Raw genomic sequence first — 17,459 nt, forward strand, 5'->3', positions numbered from 1 at the left:
CTCGTTAAGTTTTAGGACTGCATTCACGCTCAATTTGACAAAAGGAAAATGAGATCTCTAGAAAAGAAATGGCCGTGTTAAAGGTTTGATAGGGAGATCACGTCTTTCTACTGTCGACAGATTACGCGTCTCAATTTCGTAAACGGTTTGTCCCTAAGTCCCTAAGAGATAAAGCAAACAGCACACTGCTAGTTTAAAAGCAATAAATAAATATGAAAGATTAAATTATTGTAATCCTTTAATTATTTAATAGTATACAGGGTGTCCCAGTATTCCGTGGACATAGAACTACTACGTATTTTAAATATCAAAATAAGTTCATTTGACACAATTCACCTCTATACAAAAGTGCTTCGGTTGTCCGCTAGAGGGCATCAAACTTCAAAAAAATAAACACATTTTTTTAGATATTTTATGAACCGTTGTTCCGATTTGAATGAGATTTTGGTTACTATGTTTTGCTAAGTGCTTTAAAATTTTACTTTCACAAAAATTAAGAAAAAGTACGTGAAGGACGAAAACCACCCCACCCCTAAATTTTTCAACTCCCCCAATGACAGATTTTCTTTTCGTAAAATGGTCCCTCTAGTATTTACTACATTTTTTGTTTTTTGCAAAAAAAGCTACATAGCATAGTTTTTGAGAAAAACAGTTTTGGAGAATATATTTTTCCAAAGCAGATCTTCAAAATATACAGGGAGTTCCAATATTCCGTGGCATAGAAGAACTACGTATTTTTTTAATCAAAACAAATTAATTGTACATAATTTGCCTTTATACAAAAGTGCTTTGTTAAAGGGCATCAATCAAAAACTAAACCCGAACGTTAATTGATTTAAAAATTATTAATATTTTAAGCTTTTTATGAAGCTTATCGACAAATATAATTTGTGATACTAACATAAAATTCCATATTTTTGCCAACCAGATTATTAGAGCACAATAGATTTAATATGCGCCTCCCATAGCTTGATGGACAAAAAGTACACCCTAGTGGTACACTCTGTATATCTACTTTCTTCGTGGACATAGAACTATGTCCAAACTAAGGTCCAAACCAACCGAATAGGTATGTATATATATATATATATATATATATATATATATATATATATATATATATATATATATATATATATATATATATATATATATATATATATATATATATATATATATATATATATATTATAAGAACAAACGACTTACCTGTAGGAAGTTCGTTCTGAATTATATGAGTATCCTCGTCCAAATAGATATACACCCGTAGTATCATTATCATACTTTATCGAGCACATTTTATTCACAATTACGTAAAGAATGCATTTTTTGTTAGCCATAAGCCTTAGTCATCCGTACCCGACCGTCAGCCTTCTCATAACATTATTTTGCTTTCAAATCAAAAAAAGAATTTCTTGGGAGGGCTAGTATTGGTAGGGTCGGGACCTATCTATTTGGACGAGGATACTCATATAATTCAGAACGAACTTCCTACAGGTAAGTCGTTTGTTCTTATAATTATATTTCGTATCCTCGTCCAAATAGATATACACCCGTAGATGTTGAAAGAAAAGAAATTCTTTTGTGACAGTTTATATTTTGCTATTTTTTTTAAAACAGGTGATGTAAAATATACATAATCGTATAACATAACTATAAACGTATATTTAAATATAATATGTCAAACCCACAAAACAAAAATATATATAATCTACTTCTACATACATGTTATTATAATATATAACAAAATAGCAACAAAAAATTAATGTAATATAATATGCATCACATAATTATGATTCTAAATTAGTAAAACCAAACCAAACACATAGTAGTAGTATAACACATACATATTATACTAAGGGTCGGCATTTTTGGTCTTGGGCGCCGGTTTTCATGTGTACGAAGAGTACCGTCAACACGCTTAGTAAAATAAGATATACTGAAAGGCGAGTATTTTCCCAAGCGCATGGAATCTAGCGTCAGATTAAGTAGTTATGTAATAAATACTTCCTATTTTTGCTCACTCCGACTTACTAGATTGCCATAACGACTCACTCCTATACATGTAAACGCCGACCTAAAGGTTCGCTTGCCAGCGGGGTATTAGTATAACACAAAAACATTTAATGTTTTTGTGTATCGTTTTTTTTTTATAATCGCAACACAGTCCCTTTTACCTAATTTTGTGTTTTGTTTAATTTGTATATTAATATATAAAAAAAGGTAAATAAACTATTTGAATTTGAATAAGAATATAAGTATTTACATTAACATTATAGTACCTATTTATTACATTAACAGAATAAAGAGCAACTTACTAGAGCAGTTTATAATGACTATACTTACTTCCTGCCTGTTTTTATAAAGTTATTTTTTTTTCCTTTATTCAGTGGACGATTAATTTTTTGAAATACTTTTGATGTTGATGTCCACACTATGGTATTCTTTATTTGATCTATATTAAATCCCTTTCTGTAGGCCGCTGAAGACGTCGCGTATGTAATACTATGAGTACTAAACAGTTTTGTGTTGATTCCACTTTCGTTTAACACCTCCTTTATCCAGCGACTTATAGACTGGGAACTTGCCACTTTGTGGTTTTGTTGGGTTTTTTATGAGTAAGAAAAAGATAATTCTCTTCCCCTCTTAATGATTCAGTTCTTTTTAGGTAAGCTTCTAAAGTGCTGGCAAACATAAATCTTAATAGAAGAGTCGTCTACTTTAGCTATATTTTTTAGTGTCTGAATTCTCTGTCCAGTTGCAAGAATTAGGAGAGTAGCAAGCTTTTTTGTGAGCAATTCTAATGAAAAATTCGAGTGGACACCATCTTTTTATAAATTCAAGAAAGAAATCATGAAGTCAAGGACAATCGACCATTTCCAGATTTTAGTAGTGATAAAATTAAGGTGCAAATATTTTGCACCTCCCATTCTATTAGTATATGATATTCTTAGTCTCAAAAACCTCTAGCGTTTAAATAATTACAATAGGTACCCTAACCCGATTTTGATGCATCAATAACCTAGTAAGTAAGAGTATATTTAGGAGGTATGAAATTTTGACCTGCATATTCTGTGTTTTTGAGCCACCAGCCGTAAACTTCAGAAAAAAAAAAACTTGTTGGCACAAAGAACCGCATTATAATTTTCATTATTTTCCTTAAGGGCTTTGTATTTAGCTCATTCAATCTCTTAGTATCTATAAAACAGCTGTATTTATCTGCGGGACAAAAAGAAATTAAAGTGCTTGTAAGTTGCGAACAAACCATCTTATAGTTAGTATGGATACATACTGTCTATATTTTCTGGAAAATTTCAGCACTAACTTTTTAATCTTACATTTCTTTGTGTCTGTAGGATACATTTTCATTAATTTTGTATTTAAGATAAAATCTAAGTATGAAATTTCTTGAGTAGACGTGAAGATACTCTTTTTTTTATTTATTTATTTACTTATTTTTTTTTTTTTATTAAATTTATATTTCCAGTACATTCCGCTAAATGTTTGTCTAATAAAAGAACATCGTCAAGATAGTTGAGTCACAAACAAAAAACGTTTTCCCTTAACAGTTGTTAATTACCGGTGTTTAGGGGGTTGAAAAACATATGCATAGTGCAAATTCCAAGAAAAAGAGCTTAAAATTCATTTTTTTTTACTATTATTATTATTATTATTTATATTTTAAAAGTATAATTTAAGTTCCAGTTTTCTGCAATGAGAGTTTCTGGATAGCTATATTGTTTAGGTTAGTCTAAAATTTTAGGTTTAGGTCTACTAGTTTAGGACCTAAAAGGTATCGTAATCGCAACCATATTTATAATAACCTTTTAAATAACTTAAAACAAGTTCGTTATGTGTTATTTTCAACCATTGGCTGTAAATAGTCAATTATACCAGCATATTTGTTTTGAGTTCTAACCTGAATTATTGTCTCCTTCAACACATTCTGCCTTCTTTGGAATTCTTGTTCCCCCCTCGTTCTTTTTAAAATGAATCTTCTAGGAATTTTCCCCTTCTTATCTTCTCATTATTCTGTCTGTGGACCTTCACCTGGATCTCAAAGCACTCATTTTTAAGTGTTTTGATTTCTGAGATGAGCCTGCTAGTATTTTCAAGATTCTTGGCTTCTTTGCATTTTTCACTAAAACTTTACTAAAAAGCAAATCATCGCTTATTTGGCCAATCGCCACGCTTTTAATTTTGCTATTCAAGTGTGAATTTAATAAAAAAAGAAAACCTTCCAATGGTTCGTAAAGTAGGATTCTCCTAACATAACGATTTCCCTAAATCTATCAGATTTTAAGGGCAACTCCAACCTTGGTTATTTTCTTTGGGAAGTTCCACTAACCTTGTAATTGTTTGGTCTAGTGGTGACATTGTTTTACCTAAAAACGTGCTGTAGGTCTATCAAAAAATATATTTCTTATTTTCTGTTGAAGAAAACATGATTTGGACCTCCGGATTTAACCTCGGTCCTTAAAATATACTGCAATTGCTGGGGATGGAAAAAATATTTTAGACTGTCTTTCGTTTCTGTTAGTAATTTTAAGAAAGATAAGCATCCACCTAATTTTAAGTGTGTCACATATTTTAGGTCCTACTCCTACACAGATCTTTATCTCTCTCGAATTTGAATTAATTGATTTTTTTCTAGATTTGATTCCGAGGACGATTGGAATTAAATAAATATAAGTTTATTGTAAGCCATAATAATGTAAATACAATTTTTTAACCAATTTATGCTATATTGCAACCAAAAGATCTCTTACGTTGTAATGTAATTATATAACATGTAATTCTAAGACAAATCTTAATATAAACTCACTATCTGAATCTGTACCTTTAATAAAAGACAAAAAAAAAACATTTTTGAAAAGCGTTTAAAATATTTTTTAATAAAATATTTTATAAACTCAGGCTAAGCCTTGTATATAAGAATATATAAACAAGGGCTTAAGGTCATTTGTGTAACTTCAGCAGTTCCCCGTCCCCATAGCAAGATGTTTAGTTTAAGCCTTGGTTTAAGAATCGATAGCGGTCTTTACTTTGCATTTTAGTCACCTACTCATTTGTAAACAAATAGCTTTGGGGTTTTTATTATTAAACAGATTCAGATTCGTTTTGACCTGTCTAAAAAAATAAAGTTCATTATTTTATCAAAAGTGAGCAAAAAACACTCTAGCAAATGGTAAACAAACAACAATGTTGCGTCACCTTGCCGCTGTAGAAAAACACTCCGTTCGGTGTCTTGTGGCCGGGTATAGCATAATATATAGTTACCTCTTTGAATACAAGCTTTTATTAAATCAAAACTGCAAAGCAGATTTTTCAAATACAGCCACAGAATAAAGGATCCGATATCTAGATCATTTTAATCGTTTTCTGAGACATACTAGCGTGCATAAGTGAAGGACTATGCTGGGTTACAATGAGTATATGTTTACATCCACAAGGTGGATTAACCCAAGCTAGTAAATATTAGACAGAATCATAATACTTGTATCACCATTTTCCAATTCCAGCCGGAAAATACAGATCATGTTAATGTGACCCACGTGTATATAATTATATGGATGGTGGATTAACCCAAGCTAGTAAATTAACTAAAGTAAATCTACTACCTCTTCTATCTCTAAAAATATATAATTACTTACTTGTTACGCCCCCTGTTGACAAAAAATAGCTTTAACAGTTATAGCTATTACATGCAATTTGAGACTTAACAGTTATGTCTCTTTTTATATTTGGCTTTAACATTTATAGCCAGTATCTACAAAAGTATTTAGACTTCTTCTTTCTTTCTCATCACTAGTACTACTGTACACTCTTATACGACGTTTTCGATCCAAAAAATCCAATTTTCTCAAGAGATGTCTTCTTTCCCTTTCCAGCCTTTCACTTTCATCACCACTAGCACTTAAGGTACGTTTCCTTTTACTATATTTCGGCATTTTATATTTCACTTCTAACTATACTGTTTACTCGACAAAGCACAATAATGTTATGAGAAGGCTGACGATCGGGTACGGATGACTAAGGCCTATGGCTAACAAAAAATGCATTCTTTACGTAATTGGGAATAAAATGTGCTCGATAAAGTATGATAATGATACTACGGGTGTATATCTATTTGGACGAGGATACGAAATATAAATATATATATATAGGCTATTAAGATCGGCAAAAAAAAAGTTTTTTTAATTTCACTCAAAATGAATGAATTATTTGGGTCATAAATGACCTAAATACAAAATATTTTCATTGTGTCTGTCTGTCTGTCTGTCCGTCTGTAACACGATAACTGAAAAACCGCTAAACCTATTTTAACCAAATTTGGCACAAAAATAGTGTACCCGAGAATCTAGCCATTAGTTTTTGGTTGGGGTGGGGGTTAGTAAGGGGGTATGGGAGGGGATTAAAAAATTTAAAAAATTGTAACTCCAAAATTACAGTAGCTAGCGAAACGCGGTTTTCAATTTAAGATTAGGACTAATATTTGCAACAAAATTTGTAATAACATCAAAATCAGTCAAAGTCGCAGTTTTTGAGATAAAAAAACACGATAACTGAAAAACCGCTAAACCTATTTTAACCAAATTTGGCACAAAAATAGTGTAGCACCCGAGAATCTAGCCATTAGTTTTTGGTGGGGGTGGGGGTTGGTAAGGGGGTATAGGAGGGGATTAAAAAATTTAAAAAATCGTAACTCCAAAATTACACTAGCTAGCGAAACGCGGTTTTCAATTTAAGATTAGGACTAATATTTGCAACAAAATTTGTAATAACATCAAAATCAGTCAAAGTCGCAGTTTTTGAGATAAAAAAAATTGGAAAAATTCCTTTACTTTGAAACTAAAATAACTGCCTACCAACTTTTTATTAACATATTTTAGTATGGGCGACTATACGTGCCTCCCGGCGCCAATTTTTTACTAATAATTTGATACCACACACTTGGTATTTCGAGTCAAATTTTCGTTATAAATCGCATGTTATAATTTCAAATAAACCGTATGCAAAAATGTAAAAAGTTGACATATGATATGTCATTCTTTTCAGAATGTTTATTTTCTATCGAATAAAGTAAAAAAATATCGAAGATGCCATTTAAAAATCAAAAGTTGTAGTCATTTCCGGCGAAACAGGAAGTGACCGAAACAATTAAATACGTCCAATCCATTCTAATTTATGTCATATATTTATACTAACATAATCAAATCTCGTTTTTTAATTGAAAAAATGAAAAAGTTATAGGTGTGAGCCACTTTTGAGACGCACCCGGTATACGTGTGATTAATGTGTGGTGCTTGTAAATTATGTACTTAAATGGAATGAGAACTTACTAGAGGGGACAAGAAGAATATGATCAATTACCCCCAAAAAACACGAATCTAATAGTCAAAATAAGAGTTAGAAAAAGAACATAAATGCTATAAATATAACATTTATATTCTCTTTGGTTCTGCTCCCGATGAATCGCCGAAGTTAAGCGAAGTTAGAAAGTTCAGGGTTTAAAAATACAGCGGGGTTCGGTGTAGATTAGTTCTAGATTACCAGCAAAAAAGAGACGTTAGCTTAAAATACTTTATTTTGTTTCTTCTAAAAATTCAAGTTAAAAAATTACGTGACACAATTAATAGCATTTACAGCCAATTATAATTGTGATATTTTTGTTTCAGCAATTTGTCCTGAATCATTTTCAAGAGGACTATACTCCAACAGATAGAAAATATACGTATTATCCCACAGTTGTTACAAATGAAAGATGGTACAAAGTAAAGATATCAGATCTACCAGTTATACCTTATTTTCCTGTCAACTCTTTTTACGAATGGGCTAACTATAGGTAAGAAATTGTACTTAAAAATATTTAGCTCAGGTAATATTTTGCAAAAAAAATTATTGTACTAAAGCTTCATTCAGAAACCTCGCAATTAGTGGAATAAATTAGTGGTTTCAATTACACTTTATACTTTTTAGTTTACGATCATTCACAATGTTTAAAAAAGACAATTAAAATTAATCGAATATCCTAGCAACAGCCTGCGTTAGTTAGTTGGGTCCATCGAGAAAGCCTAATATTTAGCTTATAAAACAATCAACTTTTTCAATTTCTCTTCACCGAAGATAATCAAAAGCCAAAATGACATTTCTCGCAAATTTTCAACTATAATTAGTGGAAAAGTTAAGGGTTTGATAACTTTTCTATACTAATTGAAAATGTCTTCCACTAATTTTGACGTTCTGATTACATTGAAATTACTTGCTTACATTGAAATTAAAGGAACAAACTTCTACGCTAATTGAAACCACTAATTGATTCCACTAATTGCGAGATTCTGAATGAAGCTTAAACGAAAAGACTTTTTGCGCATCACCAGGGATATAGGTACGTTTAGAAAGCCAAACTGTTATTCGAAACTGTTATACGAAATACTCTGATTAAAAACAACTAAAATCAGTGCTAGTGAAACTATATTGACAGAATTAGTTTTGAAAGCCAATTCTGTCAAAGTTTCACCAAAACTTGAAAAGATCAATATGAAAAATACGTTCTCACGCTTCAGTTTGCAGATATTTACGGTTCAGTCAAAATGAACAAAAGTAGAATTACCTTTTCATTTTACTGATAATATCAATATACTGTTGTTCAGTTTCACTGAAAACGTGTTCTTGCATTCATTGTTCGTTGAGTCTCTGAATCAGACAGACTGCTTCAATCGGAATAAGGGTACGTCCATAATGCACCGGTTCCACGCTTTATTGCGACCAATGACTAAAGAATCCAAAGACAAATAACACCCGAGAGCAAATTATTATAATGCCACCAAACAGTGCCGTGGCACATATTTTCTTAACTTAGCTGTTTGAAGAGATATTTATATTTTTTGATAAATGTTTTCACTACGCCTATGGTGTATACGGTGGTATCATACTAATTAATTACGAAAAAACGTATTAAAATGTCAACTAAAGATACAATACTAGTATCGACGTATAGCACACATCAAGTAGGTACATATAATATCAGAAAATAATTATCGAATTCAATAAGAAATGCAGCATTTTTAAACGGTTTTCAAGTTTGTTGAAAATATACTTCAACGTGTCTTTCTTCGTGTGGATATATTCGTAAAATTTTTAACGGTGAGCTGTGAGTTGTGAGTTTAACGTACGATATTTATCAAATTCAAAATAAGACCGATTGATTTCATAAACGCGAGTATTACTTTTTTGTATTAGTTTAATATGAACATTATCACTAGCTAATAAAAAACATAATAGATCGGCATGGGATAGCTCCATGATGCTAATTGACATTCCCGCTCGAAAACCGGGAAGTAAGGTCCTACCGAGATCTTGGTCTCGGTTACCGTCATTCTCGGCTAAAATCAGGCCGAGATCTCGTTCTCGCCATAAAAAGGCCGGGATTATCGGCCACGGTCGAGACTGCTCACGATCGTCAAATTAGCTTATTTTTTAATATTTTTGAGCGTATCGCACAATCTAACCTAACCACCTATCGATGCGTGGATGAATGAAATACTCTTCCGAAGTCGAAAAGAAAAGAATGATATCTGATCCATATATGATCTGATAGAATCACGAAGGGAATTTCCCGGGCGGTTAAAGAATCGCCTTCATATTTCTATGCGTAAACAATGAACGAAATGTTAGATGTTCGTGTCTTATTAATGTAAGTTTTATACATTTAACAGAATTGTGTTTTATATGAATTACGCGTATATCCTATTAATAAGTAAAATTTTTGTGTGTAATTATTCACCTCCATGCAGAGTTCTGAAACCAGCAGCTTATACATTTATAATCTGCCCCACCAACAAGCGTCTCTATCAAACAACTATTTAGAAAGAATATGATGATAAGGATGAAATGCTGAAAAATTACTTTTTTAGCCTATAACATAGACTAAAAAAGTAATTTTTTTAGTATTAGTAATTTTATAGTATTAAATCCCAATAAAAGCGTTTTTGCATGAAAATGCGGTTTTTATTAATTATTATCAGATGTTTTTTCATATAATAAACTATTAAATAAATATTGCATCCTGTCTCGGTCTCGTTCTCACCCGAGAATTTCTTTTCCTCTAGGTTTCGGTCGCGGTCTCGGCCGAGACTAGAAATCCAGGTTCGGTCGGACCTTAGCGGGAAGCCTGTGCACTATGGACGTACGCTTAGAGCGCTTGCACACACACCGGCAAAACCAGAGCCGGTGCCGGCGCCGGCGCCGGCTTTGCACTTTGCACACGCTCCGTCAGTTGTATTTAATTCTATTGTATTTGCCGGTCCACGACTATTTTACCGGATCGGAATATATGTGAAGGAGCTAATTTATTTATATTGCAATCGATTTTAGCACCGGCACCGATACAGATTTTGCCTGTGTGTGTGAAACCGCTCTAGCACCGTGAGAATCCGCCTTAATAAAACTAAAACCAATCATAAATCGCCTCTTAATCCTAAACATCTATTTTTAGGTACTATGGTTTACGTAGCGCCACTGCCTACATTCTAGTGTTCGACCTCAGCAATATAGACACTTTCCAATACATTAAAACGATAAGGGAACAAATCTGCGAGAGCAGGAACATGCAAAACGTGCCAGTCCTAGTCGTGGGCAACAAGGAAGACCTGATCGTCTCCGACGATGCCCCCAACGCCAGCTCGAAGCCGGCCATTTCGAGCACTAGCGACGAAAAAAGGAGGGACATTGTCAACCTAGTTAAAAAACATTGGAAATGTGGCTATATCGAGTGCAGCGCGAAGTATAACTGGCGTGTGATGCACGTGTTCAAGGAGCTGATGAATATGATCGAGAACGTCTCCAACAGGGATCAAAGTCCAATGCTCGATAATATTCAAGAGGCCTTAGATCGAAACAAATGCGTTGTTATTTAGGGGTTGTGTAGTTTTAAAATTAAATGTAAGGATATTTTAAGGGCAGCGTGGCAAAAGTGGAAAAAGCAAGCTTTTAGAACGAATAGTTTTTTAGAAGGTAACCGTTAGGAGACGTTTTTATACATAATTTGTTATAATATAATATCTGTAGGTATAAACATATGTTACGGGTAATACGCGAAATTAGTTAATTCGCGAATTATCCCGTTAAAGGTTGATTCTCACTATACCTTCCGTATCAGCACCCTTCCATTTCCCTTCCTATAAAATATTATATCATGTCAATGAATAGAACAATGCACACTATCCGTTCCGTTTCCCTTTCGTTCCATATCCTTTCCTTCCATACTTTTTTTTGGCGGACGGACTAAAGCGTATCGGAAACAGCGTTGTCAAGTTCTTACATTTGTACCAGCTCTGTTAAAATTTTTCTGATATTTATTCATTCTTTCACCTCTTAATTATATCTATTACCTTTTTCAAAAGATACAAATTTTTAAAATAAAACTTTCGTAATAATATAAATTGCAAAACAAAAAGTATGGAACTGATACGGAACGAAGCTTACCTATAGCGTCATTACAATAAAAAACACGGAACGGATATGGAATGGATATGGAATGGAAACGGAAAGTATAGTGAGAATCAACCTTAAAGGTTGATTCTCACTATACCTTCCGTATCAGCACCCTTCCATTGACATAAAATATTATATCATGTCAATGAATAGGACAATGCACACTATCCGTTCCGTTTCCCTTCCGTTCCATATCTTTTCCTTCCATACTTTTTTTTGGCGGACGGACTGAAGCGTACCGGAAACAGCGTTGTCAAGTTCTTACATTTGTACCAGATCTGTTAAAATGTTTCTGATATTTATTCATTCTTTCACCTCTTAATTATATCTATTACCTTTTTCAAAAGATACAAATTTTTAAAATAAAACTTTCGTAATGATATAAATTGCAAAACAAAAAGTATGGAACTGATACGGAACGAAGCTTACCTATAGCGTCATTACAATAAAAAACACGGAACGGATATGGAATGGATATGGAATGGAAACGGAAAGTATAGTGAGAATCAACCTTAAAGGTTGATTCTCACTATACCTTCCGTATCAGCACCCTTCCATTTCCCTTCCGTTTACATAAAATATTATATCATGTCAATGAATAGGACAATGCACACTATCCGTTCCGTTTCCCTTCCGTTCCATATCCTTTCCTTCCATACTTTTTTTTGGCGGACGGACTGAAGCGTATTGGAAACAGCGTTGTCAAGTTCTTACATTTGTACCAGCTCTGTTAAAAATTTTCTGATATTTATTCATTCTTTCGCCTTTTAATTATATCTATTACCTTTTTCAAAAGATACAAATTTTTAAAATAAAACTTTCGTAATGATATAAATTGCAAAACAAAAAGTATGGAACTGATACGGAACGAAGCTTACCTATAGCGTCATTAAAATAAAAAACACGGAACGGATATGGAATGGAAACGGAAAGTATACCTTCCGTATCAGCACCCTTCCATTTCCCTTCCGTTTACATAAAATATTATATCATGTCAATGAATAGGACAATGCATACTATCCGTTCCGTTTCCCTTCCGTTCCATATCCTTTCCTTCCATACTTTTTTTTGGCGGACGGACTGAAGCGTATCGGAAACAGCGTTGTCAAGTTCTTACATTTGTACCAGCTCTGTTAAAATGTTTCTGATATTTATTCATTCTTTCACCTCTTAATTAAATCTATTACCTTTTTCAAAAGATACAAATTTTTAAAATAAAACTTTCGTAATGATATAAATTGTACAATAAAAATTGCGGAAATGATACGGAACGGAAGCTTACGATGGCGTCAATACAATAAAAAATACGGAACGGATATGGAAGGGATATGGAATGGAAACGGAAGGTATGTAATAGATAAAACCCGAATAAGTGTTAGTTTCGCGTATTATCCACCGCAAACAGGTAAAAATGCGAATTACCCAAGAGCAACCATATAAAACGTTTATATTGTTTAGTATTGTATCTTTTGTCAAGAAGGACGGCAATATACCGCATAATCGAAAAAAAAATCGATGTCAAAGACGGCTGGAAAATGACAATTCATGATAATTTTGTCAACGTCATTGAATGTGTTAAGCAGGCAAAAAACAGTGCCTCTAAAAATATGTTATGTAATTCAAGCCTATCCTGTTTTAATAAGCAGTATGTGGTTGAAGTAGGTACGCATCCGCCTGATTTTTGTTTTATTTTTAAGACTGGAAAAAAATTGCTAGACTGAAGACTAGCAAAGATTTGTTAGTTGAAGTTTACAAAATGAATGGTAAAATTTTTGTAATAAAATTGCATCTCATTACCTGCATACACATATGAATGTGATATTAATTACTCGCTTAACACATTATCTGGCTAATTCGCGAAATAGCCAAGTGTTAGCAGATATAACCAATCATATTGTATAATTCGCGTTCTAACCGGATAATTTGCGAACAATTATAAAATATAATATTATTTGTTTCTTTAAGCATTAACCAATTGTGTTGGTTAATTCGCGTCTTAGCCGGATAATTCACGAATAATTAATTTGGCGTATTACCCGTAACATATATACTGTCCAACAATAGAATAATGATGGTGGCAGTTTGTCATTTTAATTCAAACTTAGATTGTATTTTATTTTTATTTTTTTTGAATGTTATTTGCTCAAATCGTTTTTTCTTTCGTTGGACCGACTTTGTTTGAGGTACATTTCTTGAAACAATCCAAATTTTTAAAAAAAAGTTATTTTTGTGCAATACAGTATGTGAGGGGAAGGGCTATATTTGTGACGAAAACGGGACCAGCTAGCCATTTTGATGGTAGTTTTGTATCATTTGTGCATTTTCTCACAAATTTAATGTTTTTCATCGCTAATTTAAGTAAGGCGTCAAGTTGCAAAACCCGCCTTATCCTCAAAAAAATGGCCTAATAACATACATTAATAGTGGACCTGAAATCTACATATAATAATACCAAGCAGCAGCAAAAGTCGCCTATTCCTATATAAAATTCATTACAAATTACGTTACTGTTTACTTAATTAAATACTTTAATTAGTTCACTTTGCAGGTCCCGTTTTTATTTTACAGAAATACGTATAGTATAGTAGCGTCTCCCTTCTCTTATTCCGTCATGGTGTAGTACCACTGGATCGGCATCCAAAAGAAAATCCAGCTTCTGAATAGATCTTTGTTTTTACCACAAACTAACTTATACTGTGCTTTTACTAAGCAATCTGCCTAGTCAACAAAAGAACATAACGTATCAGGAGGTATATCTCCTTTATAGCCAAGCAAAACACAATAGTTTACTTCGGGTTTTTCTTATTACCGTCCTAGAATTGTGATACGCAGGTGCAGAAGAAAATATGAAGAAATTATTTCATTTGCGCATGCGCTGCAAAGTTCTAGGACGGTTCAGAATCGGTAATAACAAAAACCCGAACAAAGCTAATATGAGTAAAGGCTCATAGCTGAGAGCAAAGTAGGGTTCTATATAAAATTTGCATCAATGACTAAAGAATCCAAAGACAAATAACACCCGAGAGCAAATTGTTACGATGTTACCAAACAGTGCCGTGGCATATATTTTTCTTAACTTAGCTATTTGAAGAGATATTTATATTTTTTGATAAATGTTTTGACTACGCCTATGCCTATGGTGTATATGGTGGTATCATACTAATTAATTACGAAAAAAACGTATTAAAATGTTAATAAAAGATACTAAACTAGTATTCTATAGCACACATCATGTACATATAATATCAGAAAAATAATTATCGAATTCAATAAGAAATCTAAAAAAACCATAAAAAAGTGGAGCGGACTGTTTATTTACCTATAAAACGTAACTCCTGGCTCTTTTATTCGCTGCGACTTTTACACTTGAAAGCTGAACAACTAATCACCATTGTAATAAAGTTTATACAAAGTTTACTACACACAAACTATTAAAAATCGCTAAAATTGTCGCTGGTGACCAGCTGATGACGCAATCGCTGCCATCAAGAAAATAGCCTCTAATGTCACAAATTCCTGCTGCAGCCCGTATATGGGCGTTACATGTCCTTATATTCTTTAGTCATTGATATATAGATCGATGGATAAAAATGTTTCATTTATCTATGCTATTACATAGTGACAGTTACGAAATATAAAAAGTAATAACTTTTAATTTTTTAGTTTGCTGTTTCAGAGGCGATTACACACACGTTTTCGAGACATACTTTATAACGAAAATATTTTTAAATTTTTCAAAATACAAGTAATACAAGTACAAGTAATTTTTAGTAAACAAATCATTAACCTATAATACATCTAGGAAAAATCAATAATGGAACCCATTTTTTTATAAATGACTAGAAATATTATTAATTGCTAAAAAAACTTTCTACTGGGGATTATAACAAAATAAACTCTTTACTTTTATTTAGCTAGTTGATGCATATGTTTTCTACCTAAGCTATTCGGGTTTTTATGATCTGTAATATGCTCTGTGGTTCATTTGGATCACTGATATATATTTTTTTAATGTACTACTAATTTTAAGATTTAACAAGAATAATATATTTATAGTTTACTTTTTGTAGGACCTCCGTAACGAATACTTAACAACTGTGCGAATACCTAGCAATATTTCCTTTACACTTTACTCTAAAATTTTGAAAACTTATGTATCAATTTAATATACAGGGTAGTCCAAATTATATTCCGGAAACTTCGGCAGCATATTCTGCACATAAAAATAAGTAAGAAAGTTTCTATAAACTTATGTCTTAAAATGGGGGCTTCGTTTCGGAGATACAGGGTGTAGAAGTTTCATTTTTATTTCGATATTTTCCAAATAATTTCTGAAGTAACGTCAATATTTGGAAGAAAATTGGTGTCTGGGAGTTTTTTGACATATGAAATTTGATTTTGATGTCAATATGACTCCTACTTGTAGAGGGCGCCACCTACATATTTTTTAACTGGTTTCGTCCGTACCTGTATAAAACTCCTGAGCAAAAAAATGTACGTTTACCACGTTTTTTACGTAAAAACAAGATCTCTTGGTAAAAATCGCTACGAGTAATGGTTTTCGAGATATTTGGAATCGAAATTAGCAAATTACATCATTGCTGATAAATTACTGAATGTTAAATTTCAAATGACTTTGTGTCAAAAGTCCAAGAGAAACTGTTTTATCGTCATTTTTTTGATGAAATATTTATGATTAATTTAAAAAAATAACAAGTTCCTAAATTTATGATTTCAGTCAAATAACTATCTACTCAACACGTTTATTTTTTGTCAATAACGTCATGTATTGACTAATTCCATTCTAAATATTTTGAGAACGGTTGCTCGTAGCGATTTTTACCAAGAGACATTTTTTACGTAAAAGTCATGGAAATGTATAGTTTTTCACTCAGTAGTTTTATACAGGTACGGACGAAAAAATATTCACTATTTCACTACTTTTACTACTATTTATTACTCGTCAAACCAGTTAAAATACAGGTAGGTGGCGCCCCCTACAAATAGGAGTCATATTGACATCAAAATCAAATTTATCGTGTCAAAAATCTCCCAGCCACTAATTTTCATCCAAATATTGATGTTACTTCAGAAATTATTTGAAAAAAATCGAAATAAAAAAGAAACTTCTACACCCTGTATCTCCGAAACAAAGCATTTTAGGACATAAGTTTATACGAACTTTCTTACTTATTTTCATGTGCAGAATATGCTGCCGAAGTTTCCGGAATACAGTTCGAACCATCCTGTATATCTTTAACAATATTTTTTATGCACTCGTTATTTCAGCATTAGCACAAATTGAAATTTTGACTAGGTATTGCTTTATCGAATATATAGTTATACAAATAAAATTGATTTGCAAATTTATCATTAATCCTTTACATTATGTTGATTAAATCAAACAAATTATAATACATTTTCATGTTGTTTATACACTATCCCATATTCTAAATGTAATTAAAATAATTTACAAAGTCATTCTAAATATATACTTACTATTATTTTTTTTTAAATATAGAGCACTAATTTTGGTTGAAAGAAAATAAATCATACAAGTTCTAAAGCTAAAACCTATTTTTTTTTATTTTATCAATGTGTGTATCATTCACGATTAAGTTATGATGAGACTCTCAAATATTTTTAATTGAGAATCATACAAGGTAATATGAATAATTAGTTATTTTAAACATCCAAAAATAACTACGTTTTGATGTATAAAAATAAAAATGTTTTTCTTTTTATGAATAATACAGTATTATTAGTATATTACAGTATTTTTTATATAGCTACTAATAATTATTACTATTTAGAATTTATGGTCGATACTTTTGTTAAAATATATAGTCTCTCCGGCAAAAGAACATACCTATACATTCTGTCCAACGAGGGGATTCATTACAGCAATTTTTTTGACTCTCATTTTAATTCACACTTAAATGGTATTTTCTGTTAATTTTTGG

At 32.0% G+C, this 17,459-nt stretch overlaps 1 protein-coding gene across 1 annotated transcript in view; it reads left to right on the forward strand.

The window, feature by feature from the left end:
* LOC115875777 (ras-like protein family member 10B) overlaps positions 1 to 11,204 on the forward strand; it is a 59,687-nt gene extending 48,483 nt beyond the window's left edge. Inside the window, exons 3-4 of the mRNA XM_030891281.1 lie at positions 7,680 to 7,846; positions 10,499 to 11,204. Coding sequence (XP_030747141.1) covers positions 7,680 to 7,846; positions 10,499 to 10,919 — 588 coding nt within the window. The 3' untranslated portion in view covers positions 10,920 to 11,204. The remainder of the gene's footprint in view (positions 1 to 7,679; positions 7,847 to 10,498) is intronic.
* Positions 11,205 to 17,459: the final 6,255 nt, after the last annotated feature.

This window comes from Sitophilus oryzae, unplaced genomic scaffold, assembly GCF_002938485.1.
Source record: "Sitophilus oryzae breed Bouriz unplaced genomic scaffold, Soryzae_2.0 scaffold_1396_pilon_pilon, whole genome shotgun sequence".
Lineage (NCBI taxonomy): Eukaryota > Metazoa > Arthropoda > Insecta > Coleoptera > Curculionidae > Sitophilus > Sitophilus oryzae.